Raw genomic sequence first — 17,082 nt, forward strand, 5'->3', positions numbered from 1 at the left:
GTTTTATATTGACATTACACAATTCACTCCTGGCAGCGCCACACCGGGTAATGTTTCTGTAACGTCTGGGTCCCCAGTTTCAAGTGCGTGCATGTCTATTTTGTACTTCCTTTATCCTAAATACATATCTAGCGTCGCAAGGCAAATGGATCTGAGTTGTTCAAATAGTGTGTCACCTCGCCTGTATGCCCACTCTCTGCCTCCGGCTCCGGATTCATTTTGCAGGCTCTACAAACGCTTACTAAGTGTTAAACCGAGCTGAGCTCGCCGCTCTACCTCGGTCATACAGGGTTGTCCTCGATGAGACAATTCACGTTTTATTTTGACCTACTAAGTTCACGATCCATGCAATGGCGAGTCAGCGCCAGGCCGAGTAATGTCCTGCAACGCATGGGTTCCCAGTTTTGAGTGCATGCATACCTATCGTATACTTCCTTCATCCAATCCCAAATGCGACTCCGAGTCACTGGTGTTTCTCCTGCAAGGTCTTACTCATAGGTTTTAGATGGTTTCGAGCCTAATATTCTGAGCCAGGGTGGACGGGTCATGCTAGGACGGCGCGCCTGCCAAATCTGTGCGCCATCGGCAGCTTCGTCATGGCAAGGGATAAAACGGTCCCTTGCCATGACCAAATTTCCGTCCGAGGGAGCCACGTGACTTTGTTTGGCAATGTAGCATATGCTGTTCACAATCCTTTGTGCGTTGCATCATGATATGCGACACTTTCAAGTTCTAGCATGTTCACTGACAGGCAAACAGGATTCTTTCTGCGACGGTTCGAGATACATCCTTTTCTCACACGAGTACGATGAGGTGTTCCATAACCTTGTTATTGAAGGTATGTACATGATTAGTTGTGTGAGATTGGGACTGACCTTCTCTCTACAGCTTGTGCTTTGAAGCCCGACCTAGACTCGGAGCTTCTCCCACAAGGTGATCTGACGGAGGTCGGTGAAACGGGTATGTTTTTGTCCATGCCTTCAACGGCCCAATGATAATGTTCATGGTGTCCGTTCTATAGGCATTACTGTAAGTACTTCGGGATAATGATAAAGTATGCGTCAAATGCAAATGATCTCTCAGCTCAGCGGTGGCCAACGTGCTTGTGTCGCCCTTGCTCGTGCGATCTATGCTCGTGCAGATCTGTAAGTGTCTTCTGTTCGTACGCGGTATGCTGTTGACGCATGCGTCCTGCAGGGTCACCTTCTTGATGATGTTTTGGCTGCTGTCGATTCCCATGTTGCTCGACATGTCTTTGGTGAGTGAAAGCATCTGATCCCAGACCGACTCCTTTAAATAACGATACTATGTAACAGATCATGACATTGGTCCTCAAGGTTTACTCGCAACTAAAGCGCGCATTCTTGTCACTAACAGCATCTCGTATCTCAAGTATTTCGATCAACTTGTTTACCTGCGCCACGGTATTATCTTGGAGAGTGGCTCGTACAACGAGTTGATGTCGAATCCGGATAGTGAAGTATGCAAGCTTGTGTGCGTATATTTCGATCTATAATGACTGACAAGTATTTCCTTGGATATGGATTGTTTATTTTGGTGGCCATTTTCTTGAAAGCATGTGCTGCGCTTCTGATTTGGGTTTTCTGCTCGCTTCGGAGCTCAAAGCACCTTCATGATTCGGTTAGTATTACGTTCCAAGTATCGATGAAATGTTTTTCATTGATTTTTTAGATGCTGCATTCGGTCATGCGTGCGCCTCTCAGCTTCTTTGAGACAACGCCAACGGGACGGTACGTCATATCAGTAACTGGAATGATTTCTTTGAGATCGAACGATCTCTTGTTACAGTATTTTGAACTTGTTTTCTCGCGACACATATGTTGTCGATCAAATCGTGGCGCGAGTGATCCAAAATATGATCATCGGAGTCCTCCAGCAGCGATAAAGACTATTCGAGCAAGACTTCCAAGCAAAACTATTGCACAAACTGAGGTATCAAAAACGCGAACAACTGGTCTTGCCAATCGAGCTAATTCGCCTGATGCCAAGCTTCCTACTGCCAAGGTGGTCGGTACTAGGCAAGCACGGGCAGATCACGGATTGACTACAGAGCACGAACCCGTTATGGTGGATTATACGGTACTGGATTTTTATCGTATACTGAGAACGTCCTTTAGGTCTATTTGCGCACTCGTCCTCATCATGGGCATGATGAACCCATGTCTATGCCTTACCTTGCCCCTTTATTCGACACGTCTGTACAGATGACTGACATCTCCCATGGCGGTGCAGGCAGCTCCAGACCGCACATTCGTGTCTCAACTGTTGCACCTTCGTCAATCTAAAGATTCTCCCATGTTTTCCTACCAGAAACACAACAGGCAGAGTTCTTCGCAAAAACTACGCTTCCCCTTGTACGTGATCTCCTGGATGGACAAAATGGCTTGCTGTTTGCATACGGCGTTACAAATTCTGGCAAGACATATACAATCCAAGGAGGCAATGGTCCTGATTCTGCAGGTATCCTGCCGCGGACACTGGACGTCATTTTTAACAGCGTCGAGGGACTGCACAGCGATGGCCGGGTGAGTGATGGTTCAAATATACACGACCTAATAATTTATCGTCAAAATTTCTTTTCTTGGTTCAGGCCCGTTAGGCTGTACGGCGTAGAAGAAGCTAATCCTTCTGAGTTCCTGCCTCCCACGGACATCGATGTGCCAACTGATGAGCCACGACTCGCAGAAGTCCTTGCAGAACACCTCTCGAACACGGATGACATCGATATCGATCCAACCATCGTGAAGCTCGACCGCAACTACGAGTACTCTATCTGGATATCTTACGCGGAAGTATACAATGAAAAGGTGTACGACCTTCTTGCTGAAGTGATAAAGGATACGTCGCGGTGACAGATCCCTCGCTCCAACACTAGCGCACAACTCGCCCACCCGCTTCTGCTGACGCGTAATGCCCTCACCGTTAAACCTTCACCTGCCTCTGACGCTTTAGATGAGAGTAGGCCTGGGAGCGCGGGGAAGTATATTACAGGACTGAGATATTTTCGGGTAACTGCTGCACAAGCAAAGGTACTTGTCAAGCTAGGACAGCTGCACCGACGTGTCTTCGGCACGCTAGCTAACAGCCAAAATAGCAGGAGCCATGGTATGATGACTATCAAGATTCTAAGAGGACACCGGGGTGACTGGGATGTAAGTACAGTACAGATCTTGGAAATACGGTGTTGTTCTTCAACTTTTGCAGGACCCAAGCTCTCTGCAAATATCGCGGTTAACCCTCGTGGATCTAGCAGGATCGGAGCGAGCCAAGCACACGCAGACAACTGGCGATCGTCTAAAGGAGGCCGGAAACATCAACAAGTCTCTCATGGTCCTTAGGCAATGCATGGAGGTAGGTTGATTACATTTTTGTCTAATACCACACCTCACCATCTGTAGGTCATGCGCTCCAATCAAAAGCGCCTCGCACAAAGCCTAGCAAATCGTGGGCGGACGGATACTCGTGATGTTAAGAGGGCGTTGGCTGTTGTGCCATTTAGGCATAGCAAACTCACGGAGGTATTGACGGATTACTTTGTTGGCGATGGTCGAGTCGTAAGTCTTCGGCTTGGAGCATTGTGAAAGTGGTTCATGGTGAGCTTATAATGATAGGTGATGATCGTCAAAATCAATCCTTATGATACCGGCTTCGAAGAGAACTCTCATGTAATAAAATTCTCTGTGCTTGCGAGAGAAGTTTCGACGACCGTGAACAATGCACCTGTACCCCGCATACAGACCAATCCAAGCAAGCGGAGTACAGTCGGCTCAGCTCTGCCCAGGGCTGTGACCAGGAAGGTGACGATATCGAGTCTTCTCCCTAATAAAAAGGTCAGCGAAGCACATCTCGAGGTTCTCGAAGGTACGTTATTACATTGTAAATTTTACCCTTTATCAATCTGCTCTATACAGAGGATGAGGCGAGGGAAGATGGCGAGAGTGAGGAGGAAGATGATGAACTCATCAATCCGCTAGTGGATGCCTTGTTTGATGAAATAGAGGACTTGCGCCTGCGGGTACGATTCTATTACTAAGTGTTGATGTCTATTCAACAAGACGCCGTTTTCATAGCTCTACGAGGTGGAGATGCGCTGTGTAATAGTCGAAGCAGAAACCCGCTCGGGTTCAGCTTCCCGCCCTTCTTGATCGCTGTTGTTCCTCTGGCATGGTTGTACTCCAGGATCACCGTGTATGTATGGCCTTGTTCTTCTTCCAGCATCATCCTGACACTATTGATCGGTACTATCTTGCGACGTCGTGTGAACTCAAGCGCCTAGATGCGGTGTCCCGCTCACCCATCTTTGCATGGTTCTCAGAATCCTTGGCCGGACTTTCCACTATCCGGGCCTATGACTAACAATCGGTTTTCATTGCGAATAACGCGCGCCGCATTGATCGCAGCCAGTTGTGCTACCTCCCTAGTACTGCCGTAAACCGTTGCAGCTGTTTGGCTGTCTCTGCCGTTGTGACCAGCTACGTTGATGCGGGTTTGGTCGGTCTAGTTCTGTCGTATGCTTTGAACACGACAGGTTCACTGGTAGGTGGCTTTCCCTCCGTTCCAAGATATTGGCGACTAAGTGGCCGCAGAACTGGTTCGTCCGCTCCACAAGTGAAGTAAAACAGAACGTGGTTAGCGTCGAACGTATCGTCCACTATGCGAAAGACCTTGAGCCAGAAGCTCATTATGAGCTCCCTAAGGATAAACCTGCCTCTGAGTGACCCACAGCTGGGGAAGTCGAATTCCGGTGAGTTCGTGTCGCTGTGTGCACGAAATTGTGTTGAACTTGTTTGATTTAGGGAGTACTCAGTCCGGTATCGGCCTGGGCTTGATCTAGTCCTCAAGGACATTTCCATGACCATAGTCAGTCATTTCGCCAGTTTCCCCACAAATACACGTAGACTTCAGATGCTCCAGAAACCCAGAGAGAAAATCGGAATGTGGCCGAACCGGGGCAGGGAAATCATCCGTAAGACATTTGCTGTTTGTTTTTGGACTGTGACGATGCTTTTGCAGCTTCTTCTCGCGCTATTCCGGATCATCGAGCCTGCATCTGAAGCTATCTTCATTGACAAAGTAGACGTCACCAAACTTGGCCTCCATGACTGTGCGCCTTCTCTAATTCGTATAGGCACCCTTTGATCAAGCCACATCAGCCTCACGCTCAATATGTGTCATACCGTTCAGAACGTTCAAGCTCAAGATGGGTGACCAGCAGCAAATTCAAGTCGTGCGTACAACTTGAATGGCTGCCAACAGCTGGTTCCTTGCCATGAATCTTCGGATTAAGTCAGTCCCAGTTATTGAATTTACTATGCCCGTTGTGGCGTTGCGTCGACTCGGACGACATTTCTAAGCTTACGTTAATGAGATCTGTCATTTTTTCTTCTTCATGACCTACTCCGCGGACCACGATGCCGTCGACTTCCATCCAGGTTCCATGTTTTTCAAATCATTGCTGTTTGTTTGGCTTATGAGGCACGCAGATCATCATATCCGCGTTTTTATCAAGTTCAGATCAAAATTGCTTGACGTCACGCGACGTACGGATAGGTCAGCCGAGCGCTACGTGTTGTTTACATAAGTCTGTACTAGGTCTGAGTGAAATTGCTTCGCTTAGGACTGTGAATCTGGCCAAATGAGTTATGAGACCTCCTAGTATTGGCTAGTATTGGCTTTTCACCTGTATCATCACATTGTTTTTATATTTATGTGGGAGTCCTCGACTCCCACTGTGCAGAGGCCCATCAACCTTCATCACATGTGCTTGTCGTTGTCATTGAAGTGGCCTTCCGGGACTCCCACTGTGTATGGGGCTCAAACATTACCACTCATACCTCTTGTTGCAGGCAGTGGCCTTCCAGGACTCCCACTGTGTGGAGGCATCTAAAATCATCATCCCTCATCTCTCCTCACAGATGGTGGCCTTCCAGGACTCCCACTGTGTGGAGGCATCCAACATCATCATCCCTCATCCCCCCCCGCAGATAGTGGCCTTCCAGGACTCCCACTGTGTGGACTCCTCAAAAATTATCGTACCTTATCTCTGCTTGCACACAGTGGCCTTCCCAGACTCCCACTCTGTACAGGCCTCAGATCTTGCCACATCGTTCCTGTGTATAATGTGGAAGCATTGATTACATATGTACCTTATCTCGCCTTGCACATGGTGGCCTTCCAGGACTCCCACTGTATACAGGGCCCAAATATTATACCTTTCATTATGTATAATGTGGTAGCATCTCAAGCAGTTCGTTGAAATCTGTCTTCACACAGTGTGGCCTTCCAGGACTCCCACTCTGTAAAGGGCTCGAATGTTGGCCTTCACAACAACAACACCTCCTTTCCTTAAGTATGTGGAAGCGTGTACGAGCTGTATACCTTATGTCTCCTCGCACATGACATGGTGGCCTTCCAGGACTCCCACTCTGTATGGGCCTCATATATTATACCTTTCATTATGTATAATATGGTAGCATCTCAAACAGTTCGTTAAAATCTGTCTTCACACAGTGTGGCCTTCCAGGACTCCCACTCTGTTTGGGCCCCAAATATTGCACCCCACGCATATCAGTATGTATGTATAATATGGAAGCATCTCAAGGTGACTAATCTCTTCTCGCACATGGTGGCCTTCCAGGACTCCCACTGTGTATGGGCCACATATTTTACACTTATGCACTTTTCCTTATTTATAGTTTGGTAACATCTAACATCTAACAATGGCATTCAGGATTACGTTCGTTTGTTCTGCTCGCACACAGTGGCCTTCCAGGACTCCCACTCTGTATGGGCCTCAAATCTTGCACTTTACAACCACATCACATCTTTACATCTTTACATCTTTCCTTATGTATAATATGGCAGTATCCAAAGATTTCGTATCTTACCTCTCATTTATCAACACACAGTGGCCTTCCAGGACTCCCACTGTGTACAGGGCTCAAATATTGATCTTCACAGCAACATCACATCACCTGTACATATGTATAATGTGGCATCACACACAGTGGCCTTCCAGGACTCCCACTGTAGCAGGTCACAATTATAATTTATAATTTATATGTCAGTTGGCCTCAATGACTGAACCCAACCCACCACTACAATCAATATACAGTTGTAGATAATGAAAGTCAACCATTTTAATCGTGCTTTGTTTTGCCTTTCAGGTATCTTGTAACCCCAACCGAACCCTAAGCTAGGGTTGGGGTTTAAGTAAAGTAAGTAGAGTAAGTTAAGTTCAGTTATGTCAAGATATGCTAGAGTTACCAATGAGACTTGTGTATATACATGTGGCACTTCTGGGACCCCCCGAGCTTGCGAGGGTGGGTTAGAAGTGCCACATGTATATACACAAGTCTCATTGGTATATAATTATAAGTGGGACTCAAAGTAGAAAGTAAAACCTGCTTAGTAGTATGAACCATTAGGTACATTTACAATGACTTGTTGATAATAATTTGGCTGACCACTATAACTCCCCTCCCCCCCCCAGGCTCAGATAAAGGCCAGATCTACCAGAGTATTGCCAAGCTCTTATTTGCGAACCACAGTAAGTATGAATGCCGCATACACCATCAATCCCAAAAATTCTGTGACACAGTTGGCAACCGCATTGGAATGTGAGTCCTTTTTTTATTTTACTCTGTTGATAAAGACACTAAAATTCCTCCAGTCTCAGGGGCAAATACAAGAAAATCAAGGCATCATTTGGCAGCACTGGTGCGTGGTGTATGCCAGCTGAAGGGACCTAAGCAAATAACCTCTTAGGTGAGTCCCTGGCCCTGATTTCTCGGTTCTCAACTGATTTATTTGTAGATGCAGCACTGTTGGAGCTGCCATGGTACACAGACCTGGACTCCATTTGGCATTCCAATCTGTCCATGGCCGCAGTGACTCATTCATCAAAACTGGGCGTTGATCATGCCGATGCATTATACTCACTTGTGCAACTGCGTGGTGGGGCTGGTCTCCCCACACACTTTGGCTTACTCATCAATGGTCACCTTGTGCTCTCCCATATCCCTTGTACAATACCCATCCTTATGGTTCCAGTACTTCATCTTTGCAATACAATCAATAATATTCTCTGAGTGCTCAATATTGTGTGTCTGCTCCTGCTCCTGTTCCCCTTCTGCTCCTGCTCCTGCTCCTGCTCCTCCTTCTCCCCCTTCTCCCCCTTCTCCCCTTCTCCCCTTCTTCCTCCCATACCGCCCCTTATAATATGTCCCCCAATTCCACCTTCCTGGTCTTCCGGCACCAGATTACAACTTCGACTATGACGACGATGACTTGAATCAAGAAATCAGTGGATGGTTTGACGCACCGCTTGAAGAAGGTGATGATATGATGGTTGACGAGACAACCAATTGCCCTCCCCATGTTGCAGGGAAGAAATGGCAGCTCCCCCTCATCACCATCACCCCCTCCTGATCCTCCAGCACCATTCTGTATGCCCGAAACATCCTCGACATCTTCCTACAACAGCCATTTGGCATTTGGTGCCCACCTACGTTGTGCACCTGAGTGAGGGACTGTCAAAGAGTGCATCCATCAGCCTTGCACGAGCCGCTTGACCTGGAGTGCCTTCATATGTCCTGTCACCAACTACTTCTTCACCATCTGGACCCTCAATTTCTTGATTAACAAAATCTCCCCCTCTACATGAGCCCACTTTAGAGAACTCTTGTATGTTCCATCCTTCTTGCGATGCTCAGTTTCAAAGCAAATGATCATGTTGTGCAGGATGATGCAGCACTTGATCCACTGCACAGCAAATTCAAGGTCTTTCTCAGCCTGAATCCTAAACTGGAGCTCTCGAAGGGACTGAAGCCATCCCTTCAAAACAGCAAATGTGTGTTCGGCATGAGCATGAATCTAAATAAATATAAATCAATTGAAAACCACCAAAAAAAAAAACCCTTAGAGAGGTGATAATTAAATGACTTCTAGTCCTTTGTCACCGCCCATTGTAAGGCTTCTTGAAAGGGCAATGCACCATGGCTCCAATGGATATGCCACTGTCAGCCTTCACCCAATGACCATCAGGTAGAAGGTCAGCATGCTCTTCATAGAGATGAGTAGATTGAAAAGTGAATGCATCATGACACTCCCAGGATGACCCAGAGAATAATCCACAATGAGAAGGTTATGGGGCAAAATGACTGCCTAGAATTAAATTAAATTTTGCACATGAAAATAAAATAAAATAAAATAAAACCTGACAGCCAAGGGAATACTTGGATTTCCATCATAAAATGTCTCACCATAGTAGCCAGGTTTGGTAAAAAGATCCATAGTTGAGCCATCAATGGCTTAGAAAGCCACCTTCACTCTGGGCAGGTACGTGACTCAGCAAATTTGTGAGCCAGGTCAGTGTCCTCAGAGTTACCTGCCAGAAAGCAGATAAACTAATCATGGGCATCAAGTACCGCAATCATCACATGATTAGTGCAATTAACTATGGACCCAACACTGACACCTGCCCATTGAGCAACATCCTCAAGAGTAATTGCATTGCCATAGTGGCTGGCCCAATTCAAAAAAAATAGCCAGTTGGATGGAGACAGGGAGCTGAGGATTGTTGGATTGGTTTTGGAAGATGGGATGATCAGATATATAATCGAGAATATTGTCAAAGATCTTGGGGTTGACACAGAGGTTCTGCCGAAACAAGTGAGGGCGATGTTCTTCATGATGAACCAACATGTGAAGCTGAGGTGCTCATGGAGGAGGCTCATCAGGCTTGTGCAATACACAAGCCCTCTTAACCTCATCACGATGTGGTGAAAGAAATAGCAGTCAGCTAGATATACCAACTAACTTACTAAATCCTAATGGGTGTGAGTGCAGTACGTTGACCCAAGGACTGCTATTAAAGCACTTCCTTCTAATAGTGTGAGGGAAGAGAGAAAGGAAGAAGCTAAGATCTAAGACCTGAGATGTTCCGACCAACCGAAGGTTCGAGTCCGAGAATGTCTGATGCAACGTGGGATACCAACGGTGTACCCAATGCGAGATACCGACGAGGATCACCGATGCGAGGATACCAATGATAAACACCAACACGAGTAGAGGAGTCTGATGCCAATGGGAGCGGCAGGTAAGGCTAGGCTGAGGTAAAGAGAGTCTAGGTATAACTAGGTATGGGTTGCCGAGTCTAGACTTGCGGTAGCGGTCCAAGTCTTATACAAGGCCTAGGTATAGAAACCTTAGAGAGTGCGCACTTAGCGCGGTTAAGGCACGTCCGAGTTGAAAAGCAAAGAGGGATCAATTGCACATCAACACTAACTAAGGTGACTCCTACAACGGTAGCAGGTATGTCCGGAGAAGGGAAGGAAGAGATAATATGAAACCTGAGTCCTATTTATCTAACTGCATGAACGTCCGGAATTGCACAGGCAAGAGTAGTAGCGAAACACAGGGTATTCGGTTCAATATGTAATAAGGCTTGCGAGTGCTGCGGTCATGGGGATACATGTAATAACACCTGCTGTTCATTCAGTAATGATAAAAATAAGCTTAAAACACACCAATGGAGATAGGCGGACATGGGCAGGACATGGGAGGATTCGGGTACCGACGGGATGGAATGGTCGGCCGAGGTGCCGCAATGACCAAACGACAAGTAAGGGATGGTACAGACAACCCTGGCTCCCTGCGAGTGGCTGAGGCAACAGGTCCGTATCGGCCAAGTTGGATATAGTCTGGTGCGACAAGGAAGAGTCGAGTGAGTCGAGGCTTTGCAAGGGAGTGATGCATGGAGATGATGTGGGCTTCTAGGATGCTTGACCTCTATAGCAAAAGGGGTTCTGCAAGGCTAGCCCGAGTTTGAACACCACAACAAAGAGCATTAATGGTGTGAAGAAGGCGGCCATAAGGCAAAGGGACATCATCAGAAGAGTTAGAGCTATCACCAGAAGAACCTGAAGTTCCTGCCATAGGGGAGAGGGGGGAGGGGGGGAGAAGCAGAGCTAAAAGAACAGACTGATGAGTCATCACTGTCAGAAGTAGTCGAGAGTGAGTCCACATCAGTAAACTGAACATTTCTCTCCAGATAGTGGCTATTTTGACAATTCCCCACAGTTTGCTCACAGACTCTCACAGAGTGGACAGCGCTCCCAAGAGGCATATAAACACAGTCAGGCAATTCGCTGTGCGGATCACAAACCTGCTAGGCACTAAGAAATATAATGCTCAACCAGTATAAGTGAGTCTAAGCTCTGCCTAGCTGCTATACTCGCAGAATGCAAGAACGTTCGACCCTAAAGGGGAAGCAGGAAGCAAGGATTCATGGAATTGATGCTGATCAACCCTGATCAAAGGCAACAAAAGGCGATGTAAGTGCGAGAAATGTGCTGAAGGCGCGCGTGCGGGAAGCAAAACATAAGTAGCACAAAGTGAAGACATGTACTGAGATGATGATATGAGGAAAAGTGTGAATCTAGATGGATACTGATAGTGCCACTAGCTTTAGACTGATGCTAGGGCCTTAAGATGATGACGGATGCATGCATTGCATGGAACTAACTGCCAAGTAAACATGGTAGTAGAAAGATGATAGGAAGATGGGTAAAAGGTGTAAAATGAAACATGAAAGTATGTAAGTTCTACCTAAGCGCTTTCCTCAGGGCTCAGAGCCAAATAGGGAGCGCTCTAAGTATGTAAGTGAGGTAAAGTAAGGGTGCATAATGAAATACAAAGTGTAATATGCTAGATATAGTTAGATAATGAAAAGGGATGCACCAGGGAACTGGTTGGATGATGGATGGATGCTCCTGGATGATGCGCGACACAGTGTGCTTAAGCACGAGAAAGTGGGCACGTGGGAGTGCTGTGCATTGTGTACAGAATGATTAGAGGACATGATAGAATCGCATATGGATGATGGTGCAAGTCATGCAGTAAGGCCAGTTGCATGAGTCATGATGTAGGCTATATGTGCCCGCAGAGACTTGAGTCTCTACATCGCACAGCTCTCACAGGACATACAGGACATATAGCTATCAAGCTTTCAAGGTTGCCAATGCTGCCAGTGTCCGAGTTGAGCAACTCTAAGTTGTAAATACTAGTACTATGAGTTGTTCTACTGAAAACACTTGATTGAATTTACACCATTATACATAATGCACTTGGTAAGGTAATACAAAAAAAACAGTGCGCGACTATCAAATACACCTATGCCACATAATCCAATTGGATAGTAATATTTTGACCAGCAGCCCATGACTCAATGTGAGAACCTGCGACTTGTTGACCATAGCACCACAAATATCAATGGCATCAGGAGACTTACTGGTAGAGTATGAGGAAGCACATGGTGGAAAAGACCGTGTTTTTTTAAAGGCAAGCCACATCTTTCCCCATCCAATGTCTGCCTTGATGAGCTCAATAGTCCCAATGATTCTCCCCACTTCACAAACATGTATGAAGACTATGACAGATTTGGAGGCTGGGATGGAGGATACTGGGGGTGGTGTTGATTTAAATGATGGTGGTTCTACCAGCAGTCTCGTCAATGAAGAAGGAATATTACAGACTGGCGACTTCATTGACTGGTTCCCTGGAGCTTCTCAATCATATGGGTACAGGCCATACTTTTCTTGACTTATTCACCTCAGACAAGAACAGTATACAATGTGCAACAAATCTTTACTACCCATTCAGTGGCCAGAAAGATTAGGAACTTGCCTCATGGCTACTTTGTTTGGGATTAAGTATGGGGAAGATAGATAGCTTTTTGGCACTCAGTATATTAAGTACTTGACATCTTCAATCGGTCAGTCTGATGAAGTGCTCATTAAGATTCGGGGTCTTCCTCTGTCGTTTCTCTTCAGCCAAGGAACTGCGAGGCAGCGGCAGAAACGTTGCCAAGTGGCCCACACTGGATGTCTCAAGTAATTCAGACAATGCATCCGACAAAATCACTGGTTGTATTGTATTGGCATGACCCCTTGGATTGTATCTTCAGCATACTCAACCATCCATCCTTTCATGACTGGTTAGATGTTTCGCCCCACAAGGTGTATACCATGTGGAGCAGCTGTGCTGTGTGTATTCCAAATGGATGATAGGAGATGACTGTGGATGATGCAGGTGTGTATCTTTGTTTGTGAAAGCTGCTCAGTACTTATCATTTTCAACACAGTCGGCTCTACCATGAGGTGCGACCCTACTTGGGACCATTCTATCATCCGACAAGACAAATATATCTGTGATAACGAGCGACTGAGTTGTGCACCCACTCCTCATCAGCCTCGCTAACATACCCATGTCCACCAGACTGAAGACATCATCTAATTCTTTTGTGCTCACTGCCCTGCTCCCCATGCCAAAATTCCTTTACAAAAAGAAACACATGCGTGGTATGCTGGAGGATCATTAGTCCATCAGTGCCTAAATCTTGTTTTAGAGCTGCTTAATCAGCCTGCCTGTGAGGGAATCATGTTGTCAGATCCCATTGGGCACAGTCACTATTGCTTTACACTCCTCTTGCAAGTTACATCATCGATACTCCAAAAGCCATGATGCTGGCTACTGTTGGCAGCAAAACTTCCCTGGTTATTATGGCCATGTTCAAGCAATTTGGCGACCCTTTCCAACACCAGCCTCAAACTAGTTCAACTAGACTCACACAAATAGCTGTTGTCCAGAGAAAGGTCGATTCCAATGATATTAAAGCTTTCTTCAACAAAGTGCAAAAGTTTCATTTAAATGGTGTCGACAAACCTTTCTGGCAGGATTGGCCCTTTGCTGACCCATCACACTTCCTCACACCCGAAGATCTCCAGCATATTCATGAGAGTTTTACGATCACAACGTTAAGTGGATATATGTGTGGTTGGGGAAGCAGAAATTGATTTCCACTTCACGGTGTTGCAGCCTGTGACAGGGTTTTGCCATTTTTATGGTGGCATCTCAAAGCTGAAGCAGGTCACAGGGTGTGCCCAATGTGACATCCAGCACTCAATTGTTGTGGTCAGTGCAGATGTAGTACCCAGCACCATTATGACTGCTGTATGAGCTCTGATGGACTTTCATTATCTCATACAGTCATCACGGATTGATGATCACAATATCAAGTGTATTTCCACAGCACTGGCCAAATTTCATGCTAACAAACATTCAATCACTGCTGCTGGGCTTCATCGCAGAAAGGGCAACAAGCCTATTCACAACTGGTACATCCCAAAGATAAAGCTCCTGCAGAATATAGCTCCCAGTATATGCAATACCAGTGTCACCATGCAGTGGAGTGCAGATGCAATGGAGCATGCACATATAACTGAAATAAAAAATCCTGCATGTTCAAGTAACAACAACAACTATGATTCACAAATCTGTTGTTACCTTGACCATGTAGACAAATGTTGTTGTTTTGACCTTGCAACAAGTCTATTAGACTTGAGGCTGTGAACCAATCTGGACTAACACCTTAATGTCAATCATGATGTCATTGATTTTGATTTTGATTATGATGATGACCTCCCTGCAGACCTCTTGGCCATAATCAAGTCTCCTGGATATGCACACCGGATCACTGACTACTTTGCAGTAGCAAAGGCCCTCCAGCACAGGGAAGTAGGGACAGTCCCTCTGCCACTGTGTACCTTTGTTGTTAAATGTACAGCCTTTCATCTAGCCTACCACCCATCAATCAGGGCCATTTCCGTCAATAATACTGCCCTTCAATTCAGCCTTCCTGACTTATGACCAGCCATCGCAGACTTCCTTCATCGTGAAGATACTCATGGGTACGATCATGTTCATCTGCTTGGGGGGGCTAGGAGGACTGGGTCCAATGCTCTGCTTCCATTCGATAAACTTCAAATATGGTTCAAACTCCGGCTTCGAGATACCAAATTTCACGATATCACCAATGTGTGACCTGCACAGACCCTGAACTGCACACTGCCTTCTGACATCTGGACCTTCAGCAGTGTTATCGTCAATAACAAGGATGGGCACTCATGGCCCACTGATGGTCTTCATGGTGATCGATGTGTTTCTGTTATGTTAAATACTCTCTAACTCTTGAGATCCCAGGCCACATTGTCGCTCAAATCAGGCTTATTCTCTGTCCAATTAGAAAGATGGACACACAGGAGGCTGGGAAGGATTGCTTCCTCACTTACGTGCAATGCTTTAACAATAGTCATGGTGAGCGTGACCCAGCTATGCAGCTGCATTTGCTGAAGAGGGCAAAGCGGTCAAATGGGACTAGCACTGGTAATGTCATACCAGTCACTCAGCTCAGGGCGCCTGTTAATGTTGTCCCTCACTTTGGTGCAAGTGCAGACCCTCATCTCACTCAATATAACAGTATGGAACATGCATCAGAATTCTGGCTTAACAAGGACTAGGATAAAAATATTTTCTTTCCTCTTTCGATGTAGCACGCCATTTTTTTGAACTGTATTATGCCTGCTTTTGCTAATTCCAGTTATTTTTGTATGAATCTTGTGTTATTTTTAGTTAGACTGTGGTGATAAGCAATGTCTCTGTCTCACCACATTGCACCCTTTGTTCCCTCACTCAGCGCCAATATGCCATACTTTTATAGGACAATTGACAATGGAATAAAATTGGCATTGCTGATGTCAATTCCCATTAACGATGTTGCTACCTTGAACAAAATGACAACCATTGAACTTGACCGTTTAGTGACAACTGAACCTCAATCCCTGGCAAATGGCTCCCTAGGCCATCTACTACCTCTGATCTTTAAGCCTTTCACAATTAACATTCCCCAGGTGCACTCATTTACACACCGATATCGCAAGCTCAGAGTCTTGTTGTATGACTATGCTGGCGGTGCTGTGACCCCTCGCATCAAAATTTATCAGCATCCAGACACATTCGCCCAAATCATTGCTGCTGTTGTCTTCAGCAGCCCAGAATGTATCAGGTACAATTCCATGGTCACCTTCTGGGAAAGTGTTCCACTTCCCCCCCTCCAAGTACAGATATACCTGGCTATCACCCATTCAAGAACCTTCCTGCCCAAGCCACCCAGAGTATTACCATCCCTGCAGAACATGACAGTGAGTCTCTCGCTGCACTGCTTGGAGATCCCCAGGAGCTGCCCCATAATAATGGGGCTGGGTCAATATTCCCCTCTGATAACCCCCTTGAGCCAATACCTCTCGCTAATGATACCCTCGAGATGACAACACAGTGACAGAGTTTGATCTTTGGATCCATTTTTCTCTCTTCACTTTTTCAGGACCCTCTAGCTTTAATATCCTTTGAACGTCTTTCATGCGGCCCATTGTAACCCTGTCTCCATTCTGCCATCCTGTCTTTGATACAACCTGCATTAACTACTTCTGTCTTCACCAGTGCAATGTGCTCCATCCACATTTCCATATCATACTATACTACCACCTCTTCTTCTTTTCTGCCTTTGATAAAATCTGCAGCAACCATGTCTCCATTTCGTATTGTATCTCGACCTTGCTGTTCAATGCCATTAAAACCAAGTTACCATAACCACTGTCATAGTAGTACTGATTATCACTAGTACCTTTGCTCTTTCCCATCTATATGTCCTTTGACACAATAATGTGGTCTCAGTTCCCGACTCACGATTCCTGATCTCAAGATGATTGCATTACACAATACAATATTATTTATTGAAGTCTTACTCAATGGTGCAGTGCAAGTGCTGCCAGGCTGGATGCTATTCACGACGAGTTGTCCGACTTTCAAATCTCCCTCAGAATGGCACCGGATGACTTATATAGATAACACAACAAACTGTCAAACCAAAAGAAATTCTGAGCTTGCGAATTTGATGGATGTTTGACAATCGTGTTGTACCAGCAGATATACCATCATAGGAATGAGAGTCCAAGCTGGTAGTATTCAAAGTTAATGAAACATGTTACAGCATATTTGAAGTGCATCAATCCACAGTAACCTACAGCTGTCCATGGAGTAAGATGAGTAATGAGGTAGAAGGGTAAGCTGGTTATCTAGATCATGTATCTGTGCATCTGTCAGTGGACGGTTCGCTTCTGGTACCTGTACATCTGATAGCTGCTGTGGGGGATGAACGACAAA

At 45.9% G+C, this 17,082-nt stretch overlaps 1 protein-coding gene across 1 annotated transcript; it reads left to right on the forward strand.

The window, feature by feature from the left end:
• Nucleotides 1-678: 678 nt before the first annotated feature.
• DFJ58DRAFT_918590 (P-loop containing nucleoside triphosphate hydrolase protein) lies at nucleotides 679-5,263 on the forward strand (the record flags this gene model as incomplete). Its single annotated transcript, XM_041395604.1, has 26 exons — nucleotides 679-697; nucleotides 737-838; nucleotides 889-960; nucleotides 1,022-1,029; nucleotides 1,198-1,258; nucleotides 1,317-1,480; nucleotides 1,528-1,641; nucleotides 1,693-1,751; nucleotides 1,890-2,100; nucleotides 2,139-2,215; nucleotides 2,309-2,481; nucleotides 2,519-2,546; nucleotides 2,612-2,828; nucleotides 2,877-3,173; nucleotides 3,226-3,372; nucleotides 3,420-3,575; nucleotides 3,633-3,882; nucleotides 3,933-4,036; nucleotides 4,092-4,115; nucleotides 4,201-4,328; nucleotides 4,464-4,612; nucleotides 4,747-4,765; nucleotides 4,818-4,881; nucleotides 4,927-5,001; nucleotides 5,035-5,125; nucleotides 5,175-5,263. 26 exons carry the CDS (start codon nucleotides 679-681, stop codon nucleotides 5,261-5,263), a joined length of 2,898 nt encoding a protein of 965 aa, XP_041235025.1.
• Between the last annotated feature and the right edge of the window lie 11,819 nt (nucleotides 5,264-17,082).

The sequence above is a fragment of the Suillus subalutaceus genome (assembly GCF_016647625.1).
Source record: "Suillus subalutaceus strain FC151 chromosome Unknown DFJ58scaffold_388, whole genome shotgun sequence".
NCBI classification, from domain to species: Eukaryota; Fungi; Basidiomycota; class Agaricomycetes; order Boletales; family Suillaceae; genus Suillus; species Suillus subalutaceus.